General features: G+C 32.5%; 2 protein-coding genes across 3 annotated transcripts; both read left to right on the top strand.

The window, feature by feature from the left end:
- Positions 1 to 3,332: 3,332 nt before the first annotated feature.
- LOC140860718 (LOB domain-containing protein 23-like) lies at positions 3,333 to 3,923 on the top strand. The gene is made up of 2 exons (XM_073263724.1): positions 3,333 to 3,488; positions 3,609 to 3,923. Exons 1-2 carry the CDS (start codon positions 3,333 to 3,335, stop codon positions 3,921 to 3,923), a joined length of 471 nt encoding a protein of 156 aa, XP_073119825.1.
- A 1,839-nt stretch (positions 3,924 to 5,762) lies between these two features.
- Positions 5,763 to 8,051, top strand: LOC140864676 (uncharacterized). 2 transcript variants are annotated; one of them, XM_073268974.1, is made up of 4 exons: positions 5,763 to 5,976; positions 6,197 to 6,427; positions 6,497 to 6,580; positions 7,088 to 8,051. In XM_073268974.1, the coding sequence occupies exons 2-4, from the start codon at positions 6,250 to 6,252 to the stop codon at positions 7,813 to 7,815; spliced, it is 990 nt and encodes a 329-aa protein (XP_073125075.1). In that variant the 5' UTR covers positions 5,763 to 5,976; positions 6,197 to 6,249; the 3' UTR covers positions 7,816 to 8,051. The 2 variants fall into 2 exon arrangements, with proteins under 2 accessions (XP_073125075.1, XP_073125076.1); XM_073268975.1 differs by lacking the exon at positions 6,497 to 6,580.
- The last annotated feature ends 7,456 nt before the right edge of the window (positions 8,052 to 15,507 follow it).

The following is a 15,507-nucleotide window of genomic DNA, read 5'->3' as shown; positions in this document are numbered from 1 at the left end:
GGGGATGGAGATAGCATCCCATACCCGCCCCCAATATGCTTTGGAGATTTTTAAAAATCGTCGAATCCAAAACTCATACCCAAAAAAGCTCGCTCATACCCGTCATGTTTCGGGTTTTTCCTTCAGGTCCCCGAATCCGTGGAAAAAATTTTCATCCCTATAAATTTTTTTTAACCGTATACAAATAAAATATGAAATAAGGAAAATATATTTTTTAGTCGTAAAATATTATATTATTCATAGTTACTTCAAGAAAAATTCTATATATATTATTGTGAAACAATCTAATGATAAATTGATGGTGGTAGGAAAAAAAAAGGTGAAAAGTTGATTTAGTGGAGAAAATTTAATAGGGTGTAACTGAACATAATCAAAGGCTATCTAATTCGATAAAATAGCTTATATTAAGATTGTGTTTGACTAAATTGAGATGCGATTAATAACAAATAAAATAATAAATGGACAATACTAGGGTTGATCTTGAGTCCAATTAGTTAAATAAAAAGGTCGGTTGGGATATAATTTAATTCCAATTAATATCGGCTGCTCTCAGCTGTTTTCGTGTTGGAAGATGATGATTCTGTGGAATGCATTATGCATGGCCGATTGATCTCTACGACGAAAAGATTCAAGAGAAGGTGATTCGTGATTGTTTAGAGCTAGCATCGAATGTTCACTTAGATTATATTCCAAAATATTCACTATTCAACATTGTTACATAATCTATATATTATTAAGGGAAAATTGCTTTTTTGGTCCTGTATGTTTGTCACTTTGCGATTTTGGTCCTTTATATTTTCAGATTGCAGTTTTAGTCCGCTATCTTTATTTTTTTGGCAATTTTAGTCCTTTTTCCGATGTGGCGCTGACGTGGCACAAATTCAATGCTGATGTGGAGCTGACGTGTACAGTGCCACGTCAGCATTTTCGAAGAAAAAGGACCGAAATTGCCAAAAATCGAAACATACAGGACTAAAACTGAAATGTGAAAACATAAAGGACCAAAATCGCAAAGTGACAAACATACAGGACTAAATTTGCAATTTTCCCTATTATTAAATTTGAAATCTTTTAGTATCATAGTCCGTTATTTCATTCAATACCAAATTTACCACACTCATTTGATTTAAAATTTTTATTCAAGAAAAAAAAAATATATAATCATAAATTTAACAGAACAATATTGTTATTAAAAAAATCAAATCATATAAAAATAATTTATGTTAAATATTGAAAGTTTTTTTCGGTTTATTTTTAAATTTTTTTGTTTTTATGTTATTTAAAAGTGGATTAATTAGAGGTATTTTGAGTTAATCGGGGAGACTTCGATATTGTCCCGAGATCCCATTCTCTTGATTCCTTTGACCAATTGTAGAGATTAAAGATATCATCCACTTTAAACCAAATTAGTAGCAAGCTAGCAAGTGCGATCTACGTGGATAACAAATTAACCTTTTGAAACAAAGTCCATTTCACATCTTTATCTCCCGTTCTTTTTATGTGCTTCTATAATAACATATATATACTTTTTTGTTATACTTTCGGAGAAATTTATATAGTGATTATTATTAAAATAATTGGATAAGATAAAGTGAGTGATTATAGATATATAATAATATATTTATTTTAATGGATTGAGATTGAGATTAATCAAAAATCACAATTTTGCCATGTTCCTAGCTAAGATAAATAGATAAATAGATCAAAAGAATGATGTATTGTGAGTTTTTTCATTTTCTTTCAATTTACAACTATAGATTATTTATCCATGTTAAAATTAAAGACTAAAAATAATACTCAAAATTACATTAAGCTTACACAACAATACTATGTTCAGAAACAAAAACTTCGACGAAGACTGATTTCTTCATGAACTCGATTACAATAAATGAGTTAGTAAAACTCGGGTATGTGCAAGGAGTTTGAGATAAATCTTTTTGAGAGGTCCATCTTCATAATACACCTAGGAGAAATTAACCCTCTTTTAATACTCACGAAGCAATTAAAGATTGCAAGTTGATCTTGAGCATGTCACGTGTTTATCCGACGTGCGTAGAGAATATCACCGGTTTTGTCTTCATTTCAAAAATACTAAGAGACAATAAATATTATTTGACACTTGTTATACGTCTGTTAGATGAGAGAATATTATTTAACTTATCTTATAGTTATTGGATGTAATTTTTCTGACTCGATGATCCGTGCGAAATTAAATATTAGGGCCGGATTGCTACATTCATCTTCACTCTGTATATATGTAATGTATTTGAAACTTACGTTCCTTATATATATAAAATATATAAGTGTAAAAACGATAATATTTAATGGATATAAGTGACAAATATATAACCACATGTCATCAATACATAAAATCCTGATAATTATATTTAACGAGGAAAATTAAAAAGAATTGTAAAATTAAAAAAAAAACAATTAGATATAGTTCTCTTTTATCTTGTCATGATTTGAATTTCAACGTATTTCCAAGAAAGAATCACTGAGAAAGAGGAGTGATGATCAAATTAAAAAGAAAAACTCGAATACTTAGGGAAAATTAAAGAAATTATGTTGGACGTACGTGGGACAATAACAATAATGTAATTAACGAATCAAATTCAAAACCAAAAGAACATCAAATTAGTTATTTAAATATTAAAAAAAATTTATTAGATGTTTGTTTAATCCAAGCATGTGTTATTGTATGTGTGTGCGCAACATTATATTTTGATTTTCTGAACAATTTAATGTATAATCCTTCTCCTTCTAAAAATATATATTTAGGACAACAATTATCATACATGCATGCATCTTGCCGTAATTTCCAAAAAAAATTAAGTCATTTCTTGCATTGCGACGAAATGGAAACACTACAAAAAAAAAACATTGATTTAGCCACAGTTTTAAAAAAATGTGGCTAAATTTAACCACGGTTTACCGTGGCTAAACAGCCACAGTTTTTTTTAAAAAATAAAGAACATACCTACAAAAAATAAAATAAGGAGCATATATATATATATATATATATATATATACTTTTTCCATATATATTCTAATTATGGACGCCAATCAATCTCATTTTCCTTAATTTGAAATAAGTCGTCCAAATGCAGAATCTGAGTGAATTTACCAAAAGTGTGTGAAATTCAAATTTGATACCAAAACTTTCCTAGCTCATCCAAATTACTAATTATAAATCTAAATGTTAATTAATTAGCCGTTATAAGTTGCCTCACTTCCTCGATCTTCATATATTAATAATGCAAAATCCCATTAGATTCTTGATTTGGTCTTACAATATTATATTAGATCTCTCGAAAGATTTTGTGTACGTAATGAATTCGAGTACTCGTTGTGCTGCATGCCGACATTTGAGAAGAAGATGCCCTTCCGATTGCATATTCTCTCCTTATTTCCCTTCCAATGATTCCAAAAGATTTCGTTGCATCCACAAAATCTATGGAGCTAGCAATGTTGGAAAGATGCTTCAGGTTACTTTATAATATATTATTTATAAATATTCAGTTGTACGCATTTATCTATCTATCTATATATCTGCCAAATATTATTATATATATACAGCTTCTGAAACTGATCGAAACCTGGTGCAGGAACTTCCGATGAATCGACGAACAGAGGCGGCGGACTCCTTGTGCTATGAAGCTTATTGTAGACTTAAGGATCCAGTATATGGTTGTGTGGGAATAATCACCATTTTGTGGGAACAGATACACAATGTGCATTGCCAACTAGCAAGAATTCAAGCAGAGATTGCCGCAATTAGGGCTCGATCCACCCAACAAAATAATTATCATCAAGTTGAAGCTACACCAAATTTCAGTCCCATGTCAACAACGGAGCAGTACTACGATATCAGTATCACCAACACAAATTGGTTCGATTTGATCAACTTACTTGATCAGTAGATTTGGTTGCATGGGGTTATTTGAAATTACTTTTTATTTCCTTCATTTCTTGATCATTAGGTAATTGAGATAGTTCGAATATATATTTATTGAAAAAATGATATAGCCAGATCTTTTTTCAATTTTATTTATGCTAAAGTACTGCTATAACATTTGCCTAATCGAACAAAGTTGCATGCACAATCGTTTTCCTTGATGTTTTCAATAATATTATATCATAAATATATAGGTGTCGCTAGAGCGTATGAAATTTAATAATAACATGAATATTGTAAAATCATTAATACATCAACTTTAACATCACCATTATACAAACATATTATTATGAAGCCATTAATTAAATTTCAAACTACCAAAAAAGGAAATGATAAAAAATGCCTTTTGTAACTTTGTATCACTTGCATAAAATATTTTTAAGCCGCGTTGGTTAGTAACTTTAGTTCTTCGATTTTTCGTTTTTTATGGGCCACACACACCGATCTCTCTGCTTTAATTGGCCTATCGTTTCAGATTATTTTAATTATAAAATATTTGCACAAATTTTACAAGATGAGATGGGATTCTTCATCTACTGTAACATATTGTTCGAAGAATGCGTATTTTATGAGACCATCTCATGAATCTTTATTTGTTATATGAGTTAATTCTATTCATATTTATAATAAAAAAATAATAATATTTTATAAGTGACTCAATTAAAATATTTTTCTCACAAAATTGATCGTGTGACGATTTCACAAGAGTTTTTTTGAAAACTTTAATGGGTCAGTATGGATTATGTACTATAAGATATGTTACCCAAATTGTACCCATCAAGCCAAAAATTAATGAGTAGGTTTTTGTGAGAATATTTACAATAAAAAATATTTTTGACATAAAAAGTAATATTTTTGATGGATAATCCAAATAAGATAACAATATCACAAAATTAATCCATGAGACTGTTACACGAGCATTTTTGCTAAAATTAATTTACATATTCGATCCAAAACCTATTTTTCATACTCATACACATCCCAAAAGAATCGGATATGGGTTCGACACGAATAGGCGAGAAAAATATCGAATTTTTAGTATATCGAGGTTATCGGACCGAAAAAATACTGAATTTATCGGATTTTCGGTATACCATTTTTTCGGTACGGAATGATAAGGATACCGGCTTTTTCGATATGGTAACGATATGAACTTTGAAAATTTTGATATATCGAAATATTATAAAAAAATTTAAAAATATATAATATTTTAAACAATAAATTAATAAATTATAGTATAATCGGTATGTTAGTTATATATATCAAAATTTTAGGTATGCCAAAATGTTTGGTACGATATCGGTAAAAAAAAAATTTATATCGTAATTTTCGATATAATAGACGGTACGGTATATATTTCGATATGGTACGATATGCATAGACACTGAAGTACGTTGTGGAGTTGTATGTTAATTTGGGTAGATGAGATCCTAGCATATGGGTAATACCCAAATCATGCATCCAACGGTTCGTAATTTTACACATAGGCGTAATTAATTATATATTGTTGACGTGGAAAATCACGGAATATTAGATCTATCATTGGGGTATTACCCATATGCTAGGTTGAAATCTACTGTTAATTTGTTTGCTTTGTTTTAATAATTTTAGTCTTATCAAAATTTAGTCACAATATTATATTTTTGATTTTGAAAATTTTAATAATTTTACGGCAGCCCCGTGTTTGTGACAGATGAAGAGTGAAGACAATACAAGATTAAAATTAAGAAAAAGAAAATATATATGCAAATTTTCCATTATTTTATTTAAAAAAGTTGGGCCTCGTACTAATTTTTTAAAACTTTTTTTCTAAGAAAGGCCCAGTACCAATTTTACCCTGTCTCTCGCCGGTGACTGCAAGCGCTTTCTTCTTCCACGGAAAACACAAATTAGGGTTTTAGGTAAATCGGTCATTCCACTCCCGATTACATCCAAACACGTGTCTCGTTCCGGCGGAAAACCGCCGTTCCACCGTTATCACGGTGATAATCGGATTTATGGATCGCCTTTCATTTCAGGTATGGAATTTATCTCGGCAGTGGCCGTTAACTTTATTTGCTCAATTTGAATTTTGAATTCAGGTAAACTGATGACTGACTGGTAGGAGAAAATTCGACAGCGATTAGTTTTCCATTAAGATTCAATCTCTGCATTTAAACCTATCTTAAGAGCATGTGGGCATAGTATAACATTTGTCGTCCTGACTTGTGGCTTTAATGTGTTTACATACATATTCAGTGCTAGGTGGATGCGTCGAAGGATTCTGTTGTCTCGCGTGAATACCTATCAAGATGAAGCCAAAAGTCACTGAGGCACATAGGAGGCCTAGAAATCTTCAGGAAGGGGGGCCAAACTGGATCCTTGTGGCCGGGGGTGCGTTGCTGAGTACGTTATCAATCCGCCTGGGCTATAAACTGAAACAGTTTCTTGATAACAGACAAACAGCGACTAGGAGCCAAAGTTTGATAGGTAGCGAATGTTAGCTTTTCTTGTTCTGGAATATATAAGTTTACTTTATGAAGGTTGCTTCTAATGCAGGAAATAGAAAACCTATGGGTCGGAAGAAGTCAGCAAGCTTCCCCATGCACTCAGATGCCTTTTGTTTTCATCAAGATGAAGATGGTTGCTACAATTATAGTCCAAATCATATGCTTATCTCTATATCGGTTAACTTATAAATCAAACTTCGCATTCGCCCTCCCTTGTTAATTTATTATATCGATTTTTATAGAAAATTTTGATGGTTATTATGATGTGTGATCATAATTGTTTCCATGTTTATTACTTTAATTTTTAAAATCTAAACTTATGGAGTGAAAACAGCAAAGAGAATTTATTTTAACTGCTTGTGTAAACACCAGCTCCCAGCGATGGTTATTGATTTACTCATTTTTTGCAAGTGGGGCACTTAGCACCTATAGTTAGAGAGATAAAATAAGTGAATTCTGTGGCAATATATCTTAATAACACATGATCAAATTCAGATCCTTGTTTACACACGCATGATGAATGCAGTCTACCAATAAAGTTGATTGTCAAATCAGTTGGTTCAGTGTTTGATGGTTTTTTGAATAATATTTTTTGTTGCTATATTAACATTTATCTTCTAAATTTATGTTACATAAACAGGATCGAGGAATGTGGTGGAAGTCAAACAGAATAGTGATGGCCAAACTGAAATGTCTCTTCCCCTTGTGACTGTTCCGACTTCCGTGTTCAATGAAGAGAGTGGTGTAATGTGGTCATCTTCTCCTGACCGCCTCGAGCTGCCCCAAAAGCCTTTCCACCAGTCGAACAGCTCTGATTCACCTTGTGTTTCCGAATCTGGTTCCATCATTTTCAGCAAACGGGAAGTCATACAAAAATTGAGACAGCAATTGAAGAGAAGAGATGATATGATACTTGAAATGCAGGATCAAATCGCAGAACTTCAGAACTCCCATAGCGTGCAGCTTTCACATTCTTCCCATCTTCAATCTTTACTTGATGCTGCGAATGGGGATTTGTTTGATTCGGAGAGGGAAATACAGCGATTAAGAAAGGCAATCGCAGATCATTGTGTTGGACACATCATCTCTGGCGAAAAGTCTCCTAATGTTCCCACTTGGCCAGTTGAGTGGAAGAATGGTCATACAAATGGATTCCAGGAAATTGAAAGAAATTCGGAGTGTTCAGAGAAAGCCAGAGGGGATGGAGGAAGGATCGAACTGTTGAAGAGGGAAGTTAGTGAGTTGAAGGAATTGATTGAAGGAAAGGACTACTTGTTGCAAAGCTATAAGGAGCAGAAATCCGAGCTCTCGATGAAAATCAAAGAGTTGCAGCAGAGATTAGATTCTCAGCTTCCAAATATTTTGTAGGCAGGTTCAATTTCTTGTGCATTCTTGTTTGGCTTCTACATCAGTTCTTTGTTTTCTGATTCGATTTGCAAAGTTGTCAGTTTTGAAAATGCTCAATTCCTTTAGAGTTTGTATAGGTTCCTTAGGGATTGACCCGTTTTAAGTGATTTTGGAGTGATCAAGGGTGTCGAAACTGGCTGTTGGCATCTTGCCTGACATTCCATCGCCACAAAGATATCAAATAGTAACAGTTATAGTAATGATCTCTCATGTCAACATCTTAAATCCCCTAATATTAACTGTTAGAATAAAATTTTTTAAAAAATGGTTTTACACTTTTGCACAACTTTTTTGGTCAACCAAACACTTTATTAAATGAAAAACACTTAAAAAAGTGCTTTTTTGGCCTGGCTTTTGAAACCAAACGGGGCCATTGTCCACATGGCGAATGAAAAACGGATTGCTGTAATACGATCAATGTCGATCAATTTACCCTTGTCCAGGGGTAAGTTGAGTCGTTTTGTTTGTTTGCTTGTTTTTCTTTCCAGCTTGAGTGTTGTAACTTGTCCAGGACAAGTTTCTCTTTGCGCGTGTTTTTGGCAGGAGTTTTTCTAGATTTGAGCATGAGCCACAGACATGAATATTGGTTATTATTCTTAGAATTGGAATTTCAGATACACACACAAGCTAAGTTTGTTTTTATAGCAATATATACGAACGAGGTTACAAAGTATGTAATACTATTTTTATAGCATGTGAATTTAGAAAGGACACCATCACGCCGACTTCAAATATGGAATCATTAGTTCCAGGGTTTTGAACCGTGTAACCTTTCTTGACATCTCAAGAAAATTAAAGTTTACAAATGAAAGTATTTTGAGATATAATGAAATCGTTAGTTTAATTTGAAGTGCACGTACGAATACGATGGTCGAATTATTTCAATTTCAATTTATCAAAAAAATACATCTTAATAGAATTTATAATTTTTCTTATTTGGACCTACAATTTATCACATCTTTATCACATGCAATAAAATAGTGTCATATACATATATATATATATATATATATATATATATATATATATATATATAAATTTTCAGCTGCCCAACTAGAGCCGTCAATTTGGGTTAGGTCCGCCACACAATTTAAGTGGGTTGGGTTGAAATTTTTTCAACCCAACAAAAGGTGGGCCTAGATGGGCCAACCCGTCTAGGCCCGCGACCCGAGCGGGTTAACTTATAAATCAAACTTCGCATTTGCCTTCACTTGTTAATTTATTGTATCGATTTTTATAGAAAATTTTGTTGGTTATTTTGATGTGTGATCGTAATTGTTTCCATGGTTATTACTTTAATTTTTAAAATCTAAACTTATGGAGTGAAAACAGCAGTGAGAATTTATTTTAACTGCTTGTGTAAACACCAGCTCCCAGCTATGGTTGTTGATTTGCTCGTTTTTGCAAGTGGGACACTTTGCACCAATAGGTAGAGAGATAAAATAAGTGAATTCTGTGGCAATATTTCTTAATAATACATGATAAAATTCAGATCCTTGTTTACACACACAAGATGAATGCAGTCTGCCAATCATGTTTATGCTCAAATCAGTTGGTTCAGTGCTTGCTGGTTTTGAAATTGTTGTGATGTTTGAATAATATTTTTTGTTGCTATATGTAACATTTATATTCTAAATTTATGTTACATAAACAGGATCGAGGAATGTGGTGGAAGTCAAACAGAATAGTGATGGCCAAATGATATCAGAAATTTCTTGTGCATTCTTGTTTGGCTTCTACATCAGTTCTTTGTTTTCTGATTCGATTTGCGAAGTTGTCAGTTTTGAAAATGCTTAATTCCTTTCAAGATTGTATAGATTCCTTAGGGATTGACCCATTTTAAGTGATTTTGGAGTGATCAATAGACTCGAAACTGGATGTTGGCATCTTGCCTGACGTTCCATGGCCATAAAAGATATCAAATAGTAACAGTTATAGTAATTATCACTCATGTCATCAACATCTTAAATTCCCCAATATTAACTGTTAGAATAATTTTTAAAAAAATGGTTTCACACTTTTGCACAAAGATATTGTCCACATGGCGAATGATAAACGGATTGCTGTAATACGATAAATGCCGATCAATGTACCCTTGTCCAGGGGCAAGTTGAGTAGTTTTGTTTGCTTGCTTGTTTTTCTTTCCAGCTCGAGTTTTGTAACACGATTAAACTTGTCCAGGGCAAGTTTCTGTTTGTGTGTATTTTTTGGCAGGAGTCTTTCTAGATTTGAGCATGAGTGACAGACATGAATATTGGTTATTATTCGTAGAAATGGAATTTCTGATACAAACACGATCTAAGTTAATTTTTATAGCAATATATACAAATGCTACAAAGTATGTAATACTTGATATTAATATGAGAATGTCGATTTTTATTCAATAAGCATGTGAATTTAGAAAGGATGGCGTCACGCCGGCAACAAATGTGGAATCGTTGGTTCCAGGGTCTTGAAACGTGTGACCTTTCTTGACAGTTCAAGACTGTGTAAGGCTATTATTCTTATGTTGGCATCTCTTATGTTGGCATCTCTTCCATCCCGTATTCCAGTTTAGATTATGATAGTAGTGCTGTGATGGGGATTATTATCTATAATTCAAAATTTGCAGGAAAAATTCTAGCCAATTATAAAATTAAATTCTACAAATTAAAGTACTTTGAGATATAACAAAATTGTTAAATTAATTTGAAGTGCACGATAGTCGAATTATTTCAATTTTAATTTATCAAAAAATACATCTTAATAGAATTTATAATTTTTTCAGGGCAATATATAGATAGATAGAGTTGTCTCTTATATAGTAATTTTTCGTTAAAACATAATTACTAAAAAAAGAAATAGTAATAATAAATAATATATATAATAATGATGATGATGATTATTATTTTTGGTTCAAAATTTGAAATTTAATATGGTATTATCGCTATTTTTTGAATTTCAATTTGTTTTTTGTGCGTAAAAATATCTACAAAAGCTATATATCATAATATATCAATTTTTAGTTACAAATCTTTAAACACTACTTGGCATGCAAGTCAATGGTTAGAAAAGATGCATGTGCAAGACTAATACCAACTAGAAATGATCTACAATTGTCTAGTCGCACTTGAAGGAAATAATGTCTAAAATACTCTAAGTATCCAATAACTTTTTGGAAGTATGGAGACTCATCTAGAATGTTCAAGAGATATCTTTACATATTAAAAATATATAATAACATCCAAAATGTTCTAAGTGTTGTGAAAAAGTAAAAATTTATGGTAAAAAGTAAAAACTTCAAAACTCAAAATATATCAAACTCTACACTTTATAATATTTTTTTCTCAACTCAATTGTATTTTTCATCACAAATGAAGACCTATTTATAGATCCACATTTGAGATTAGTTCAAAAATAAATACATCATCATCTACATCATCACACACTAATTTTCCACATTTTACAACTCAATATTCAACATTCAACATTCAATATTCAACATAATATTAATAATAATAATATATTTTTCAACACTTCCCCTTGTGATGATGATTGTGATATGATGGCTGTCTTCATTACGTGTTTTATACTGCCTCGTTAAAAACCTTACTAGGAAAAACCCAGTGGGATAAAAACCATAGTAAGGGAAAAAGAGTGCAGCCACGTAAACTTCCCCTCATGTTAACATGAGTGATTCTTCACATATTCCGCAGATTGCGCATCCCAATGTTGTATATATGCTTTCTGAATATCGTCGTGGGAAGTGCCTTTGTGAAGAGATCTGATGAGTTCTCACTTGATTGAATATAACAGATATCAATATCTTTATTCTTCTCAAGCTCTTGAGTGTAGGCAAAGAACTTTGGGGGTATATGTTTTGTTCTGTCACTTTTGATGTATCCTTCTTTCATTTGAGCAATACATGCAGCATTGTCTTCATACAACGTCACAGGCTTCTTGTCTACTGATAATCCACAAAAAGTTTGGATATGTTGTGTCATTTATTTGAGCCAAACACATTCACGGCTTGCTTCATGTAGCGCAATAATCTCAGCGTGATTTGATGAAGTTGTTACGAGTCTTTGTTTTTGTGAACGCCAAGAAATTGCGGTGCCTCCACGAGTAAATACATATCCGGTTTGGGAACGTGCCTTATGTGGATCAGATAAATATCCAGCATTGGCATAACCAATGATACTTTGATTGGTGTCTTTTGAGTACAAAAGTCTCAAATCTGTCGTTCCTCGTAGATAACGAAATATATGTTTAATTTCGTTCCAGTGCCTCTTTGTTGGATATGAACTGAATCTTGCCAATAAATTTACAGCAAAAGATATATCTGGTCTAGTGCAATTTGCAAGATACATAAGGGCACCAATGGCACTTAGATATGGTACTTCTGGACCAAGAATAACTTCATCATCTTCACATGGACGAAATGGATCCTTTTCTATGTTTAATGATCTTACAACCATTGGATTACTTAATGGATTTGATTTATCCATATTAAAATGTTTAAGGATCTTTTCTGTATAATTTGTCTAGTGAACAAAAATTCCACATTCTTTTTGTTCTATTTGCAAACCCAGACAGTACTTGGTTTTTCCAAGATCCTTCATTTCGAATTCTTCCTTCAAGTACATCATAACCTCTTGAATTTCTTTATTCGTTCCAATGATGTTTAATTCACATATACAGCAATAATTACACATCCGGATGTTGTTTTCTTGATGAAAATACAAGGGCATATTGGATCATTTACATATCCCTTTTTCATCAAGTGCTCACTTAGCCGATTATACCACATTCGGCCGGATTGCTTCAACCCATATAATGATCTTTGCAATTTTACAGAATAAAATTCTCTGGGTTTTGAACTTTGTGCCTCAGGCATCTTAAATCCTTCGGGAATTTTCATGTATATATCACTATCAAGTGATCCGTATAAGTAAGCCGTAACAACATCCATCAGACACATTTCCAAATTTTCAGACACTGCCATACTAATCAAATATCAAAACGTAATTGCATCCATAACAGAAGAATACGTTTCTTCATAATCAATTCCAGGCCTTTGAGAAAAACCTTGTGCAACAAGTCTAGCTTTATATCTTACTATTTCATTTTTCTCATTTCGCTTTCGAATAAAAACCCATTTGTATCCAACAGGTTTTACACCTTCAGGTGTGAGGACTATAGGTCCAAAAACATTGCGTTTATTTAGCGAATCCAATTCAACCTGGATGACATCTTTCCATTTTGCCCAATCATGACGAGTTTTACATTCACCAAAGGATTTTGGTTCATGATCCTCGTTTTTATTTATGATGTCACATGTCACATTATAAGAAAATATCTCATCAATATCTTCTATATCTCTTCGGTTCCATATTTTTTCAGTATTAATATAATTGATAGAGATTTCACGATTCTCGTCAGTTTGTGGTTCTGACAGAACATTTTCATCATCAGGTGTTTTTTTTCTGGAACACCATTTTCTATTTTATGATCATCGTGTTTCTCTATGCCTTTTCTTTCCGAGGATTTTTATCCTTGGAACCGACTGGCCTTCCACGCTTCAAGCGTTTTATGACATCATGAGTGTCTTCAATTTGTTTCTTTGGAATTTCAATTCGAGCAGGGGCATTTACAGCATGTATATATGATTTTGTTACCCCTTTTGTGTCTGCAAATGCATCTGGAATTTGATTTGCAATTCTTTGCAAGTGCACAATTTGCTGTACATCTTTTCCACATTGTTTGGTCCTTGGATCCAAATGTAACAATGATGGTACATACCATGTGATTTCTTTTTCGATGTGTTTCTTTTCTCCCCCTAACATTGGGAAGATTTCTTCATTAAAATGACAATCAGCAAAACGTGCTGTAAACACATCGCCTGTCTGAGGCTCAAGATATCGAATGATTGATGGGCTATCATAACCGATATAAATATCAATTTTTCTTTGAGGACCCATTTTTGATCGTTGAGGTGGTGCAATAGGCACATACACCATACATCCAAAAATTCTCAGATGAGAAATATTTGGTTTTTTACCAAATGCAAGCTGCAATGGGGAGAATTTATGATATGCACTTGGTCTGATGCGAATTAATGCCGCAGCATGTAAAATTACATGTCCCCATATAGAAATAGGGAGTTTTGTTCTCATAATCATTGGTCTAGCAATCAGTTGTAGACGTTTAATCATTGATTCAGCTAATCCATTCTGTGTATGAACATGAGCAACAGAATGTTCAACAGTAATTCTCATTGACATACAATAGTCATTGAAAGTTTGAGCAGTAAATTCTCCAGCATTATCAAGTCTTATTTTCTTGATTCTATAATCGGGAAATTGATTCCGCAATTTTGTTATTTGAGCTATTAATCTTGCAAATGCCACATTTAGAGTTGACAATAAGCATGCATGTGACCATCTGCTAGAGACATCGATCAATACCATAAAATATCGAAATGGTCCACATGGTGAATGAATTGGCCCACAAATATCATCCTGAATACGTTCAAGAAATATGGGTGATTCTGTTTGGATTTTAGCTGGCGATGGTCTTATAATAAGTTTTCCAAGAGAACATGCTTTACATTGAAACTTATTATTCTGAAAGATCTTCTGGTCTTTCAATGGATGACCATGCGTATTTTCAATAATTCTTCGCATCATTATTGAATCAGGATGTCCCAATCGATCATGCCAATTAGTTAATATTGAAGAACTATTAACCACCATATTTGATTCGATTGGCCTTATATGTGTATAATGCAATCCAATAGGGAGCATTGATAATTTTTCAACCACATATTTCTTTCCTGATTTATATGTGGTAAGACACATATATTTCTAATTTCCATCAGTTATCGTCTCAGTATCATACCCATGAGAATATATGTCATTAAAACTCAACAAATTTCTTTTTGATCCTGGTGAATATAAAGCATCATTTATAAAAAAATTTGTACCATTAGGTAACAAAAAATGTGCTTTTCCACAACCTTCAATCAAGTCTACAGGACCTGATATTGTATTCACCATTGTTTTTGTTGGTTTTAATTCCAAGAAATATATTTTATCTTGGAGAATGGTCTGCGTTGTACCACTACCGGGTATGCAAACTTCCATGGGTTTATATTTGCTCATAGCATTTTCCATACTTCAAAAAAATGCAATAAAGAAAATCAAGGATAATATATATATGCAAAGTATAACATGTTTCATAAGAATGCATGAAAAATATAGCATGTTACATTTCAGTCACACCAATATATTAATCAATGTTCTTGAAATCATTTGAAAAAATTGGCAGAATTGAAATAAGTTGAACCACTTAAATGGTTACTGTTTTTCAACAAAATTGATCTATTTTTCTTTTCCCTTTATCGATACTTTAAAGAGCTTACATAAGTGCTCAGGGGTATGTGACCAATGTCTTGGAGTGTCACATTTATAACAAACACTCTCATATCTTTTTGAGTGATTTTTATTTTCACTCATATTTTCATGCTGCCTTTTTGGGTGGTTCGTGACGTTCTTTTGAGATTAGTTATTGAAGTAACTATCTCGATTATTTTCATATTCACGGCCATAACCACGATCGTGATCATTTCTACGTCCACGTTCATGACCACATCCTCGACCTCGACCAAAATCT

Source organism: Henckelia pumila, chromosome 4 (assembly GCF_033568475.1).
Source record: "Henckelia pumila isolate YLH828 chromosome 4, ASM3356847v2, whole genome shotgun sequence".
Classification (NCBI taxonomy): Eukaryota; Viridiplantae; Streptophyta; class Magnoliopsida; order Lamiales; family Gesneriaceae; genus Henckelia; species Henckelia pumila.
The sequence above is the reverse complement of the archived record's forward strand: the minus strand, read 5'-3'. Positions and strand labels throughout refer to the sequence as shown.

Bases quoted from the DNA above. Each gene is read 5' to 3' on its own strand.
- LOC140860718 (XM_073263724.1), top strand. From the start codon at position 3,333: ATGAATTCGAGTACTCGTTGTGCTGCATGCCGACATTTGAGAAGAAGA. The intron at 3,489-3,608 runs GTTACTTTATAA...AACCTGGTGCAG, and splicing joins ATGTTGGAAAGATGCTTCAG to GAACTTCCGATGAATCGACG.
- LOC140864676 (XM_073268974.1), top strand. From the start codon at position 6,250: ATGAAGCCAAAAGTCACTGAGGCACATAGGAGGCCTAGAAATCTTCAG. The intron at 6,428-6,496 runs GTAGCGAATGTT...CTTCTAATGCAG, and splicing joins TAGGAGCCAAAGTTTGATAG to GAAATAGAAAACCTATGGGT. The intron at 6,581-7,087 runs GTTGCTACAATT...TTACATAAACAG, and splicing joins TTTTCATCAAGATGAAGATG to GATCGAGGAATGTGGTGGAA.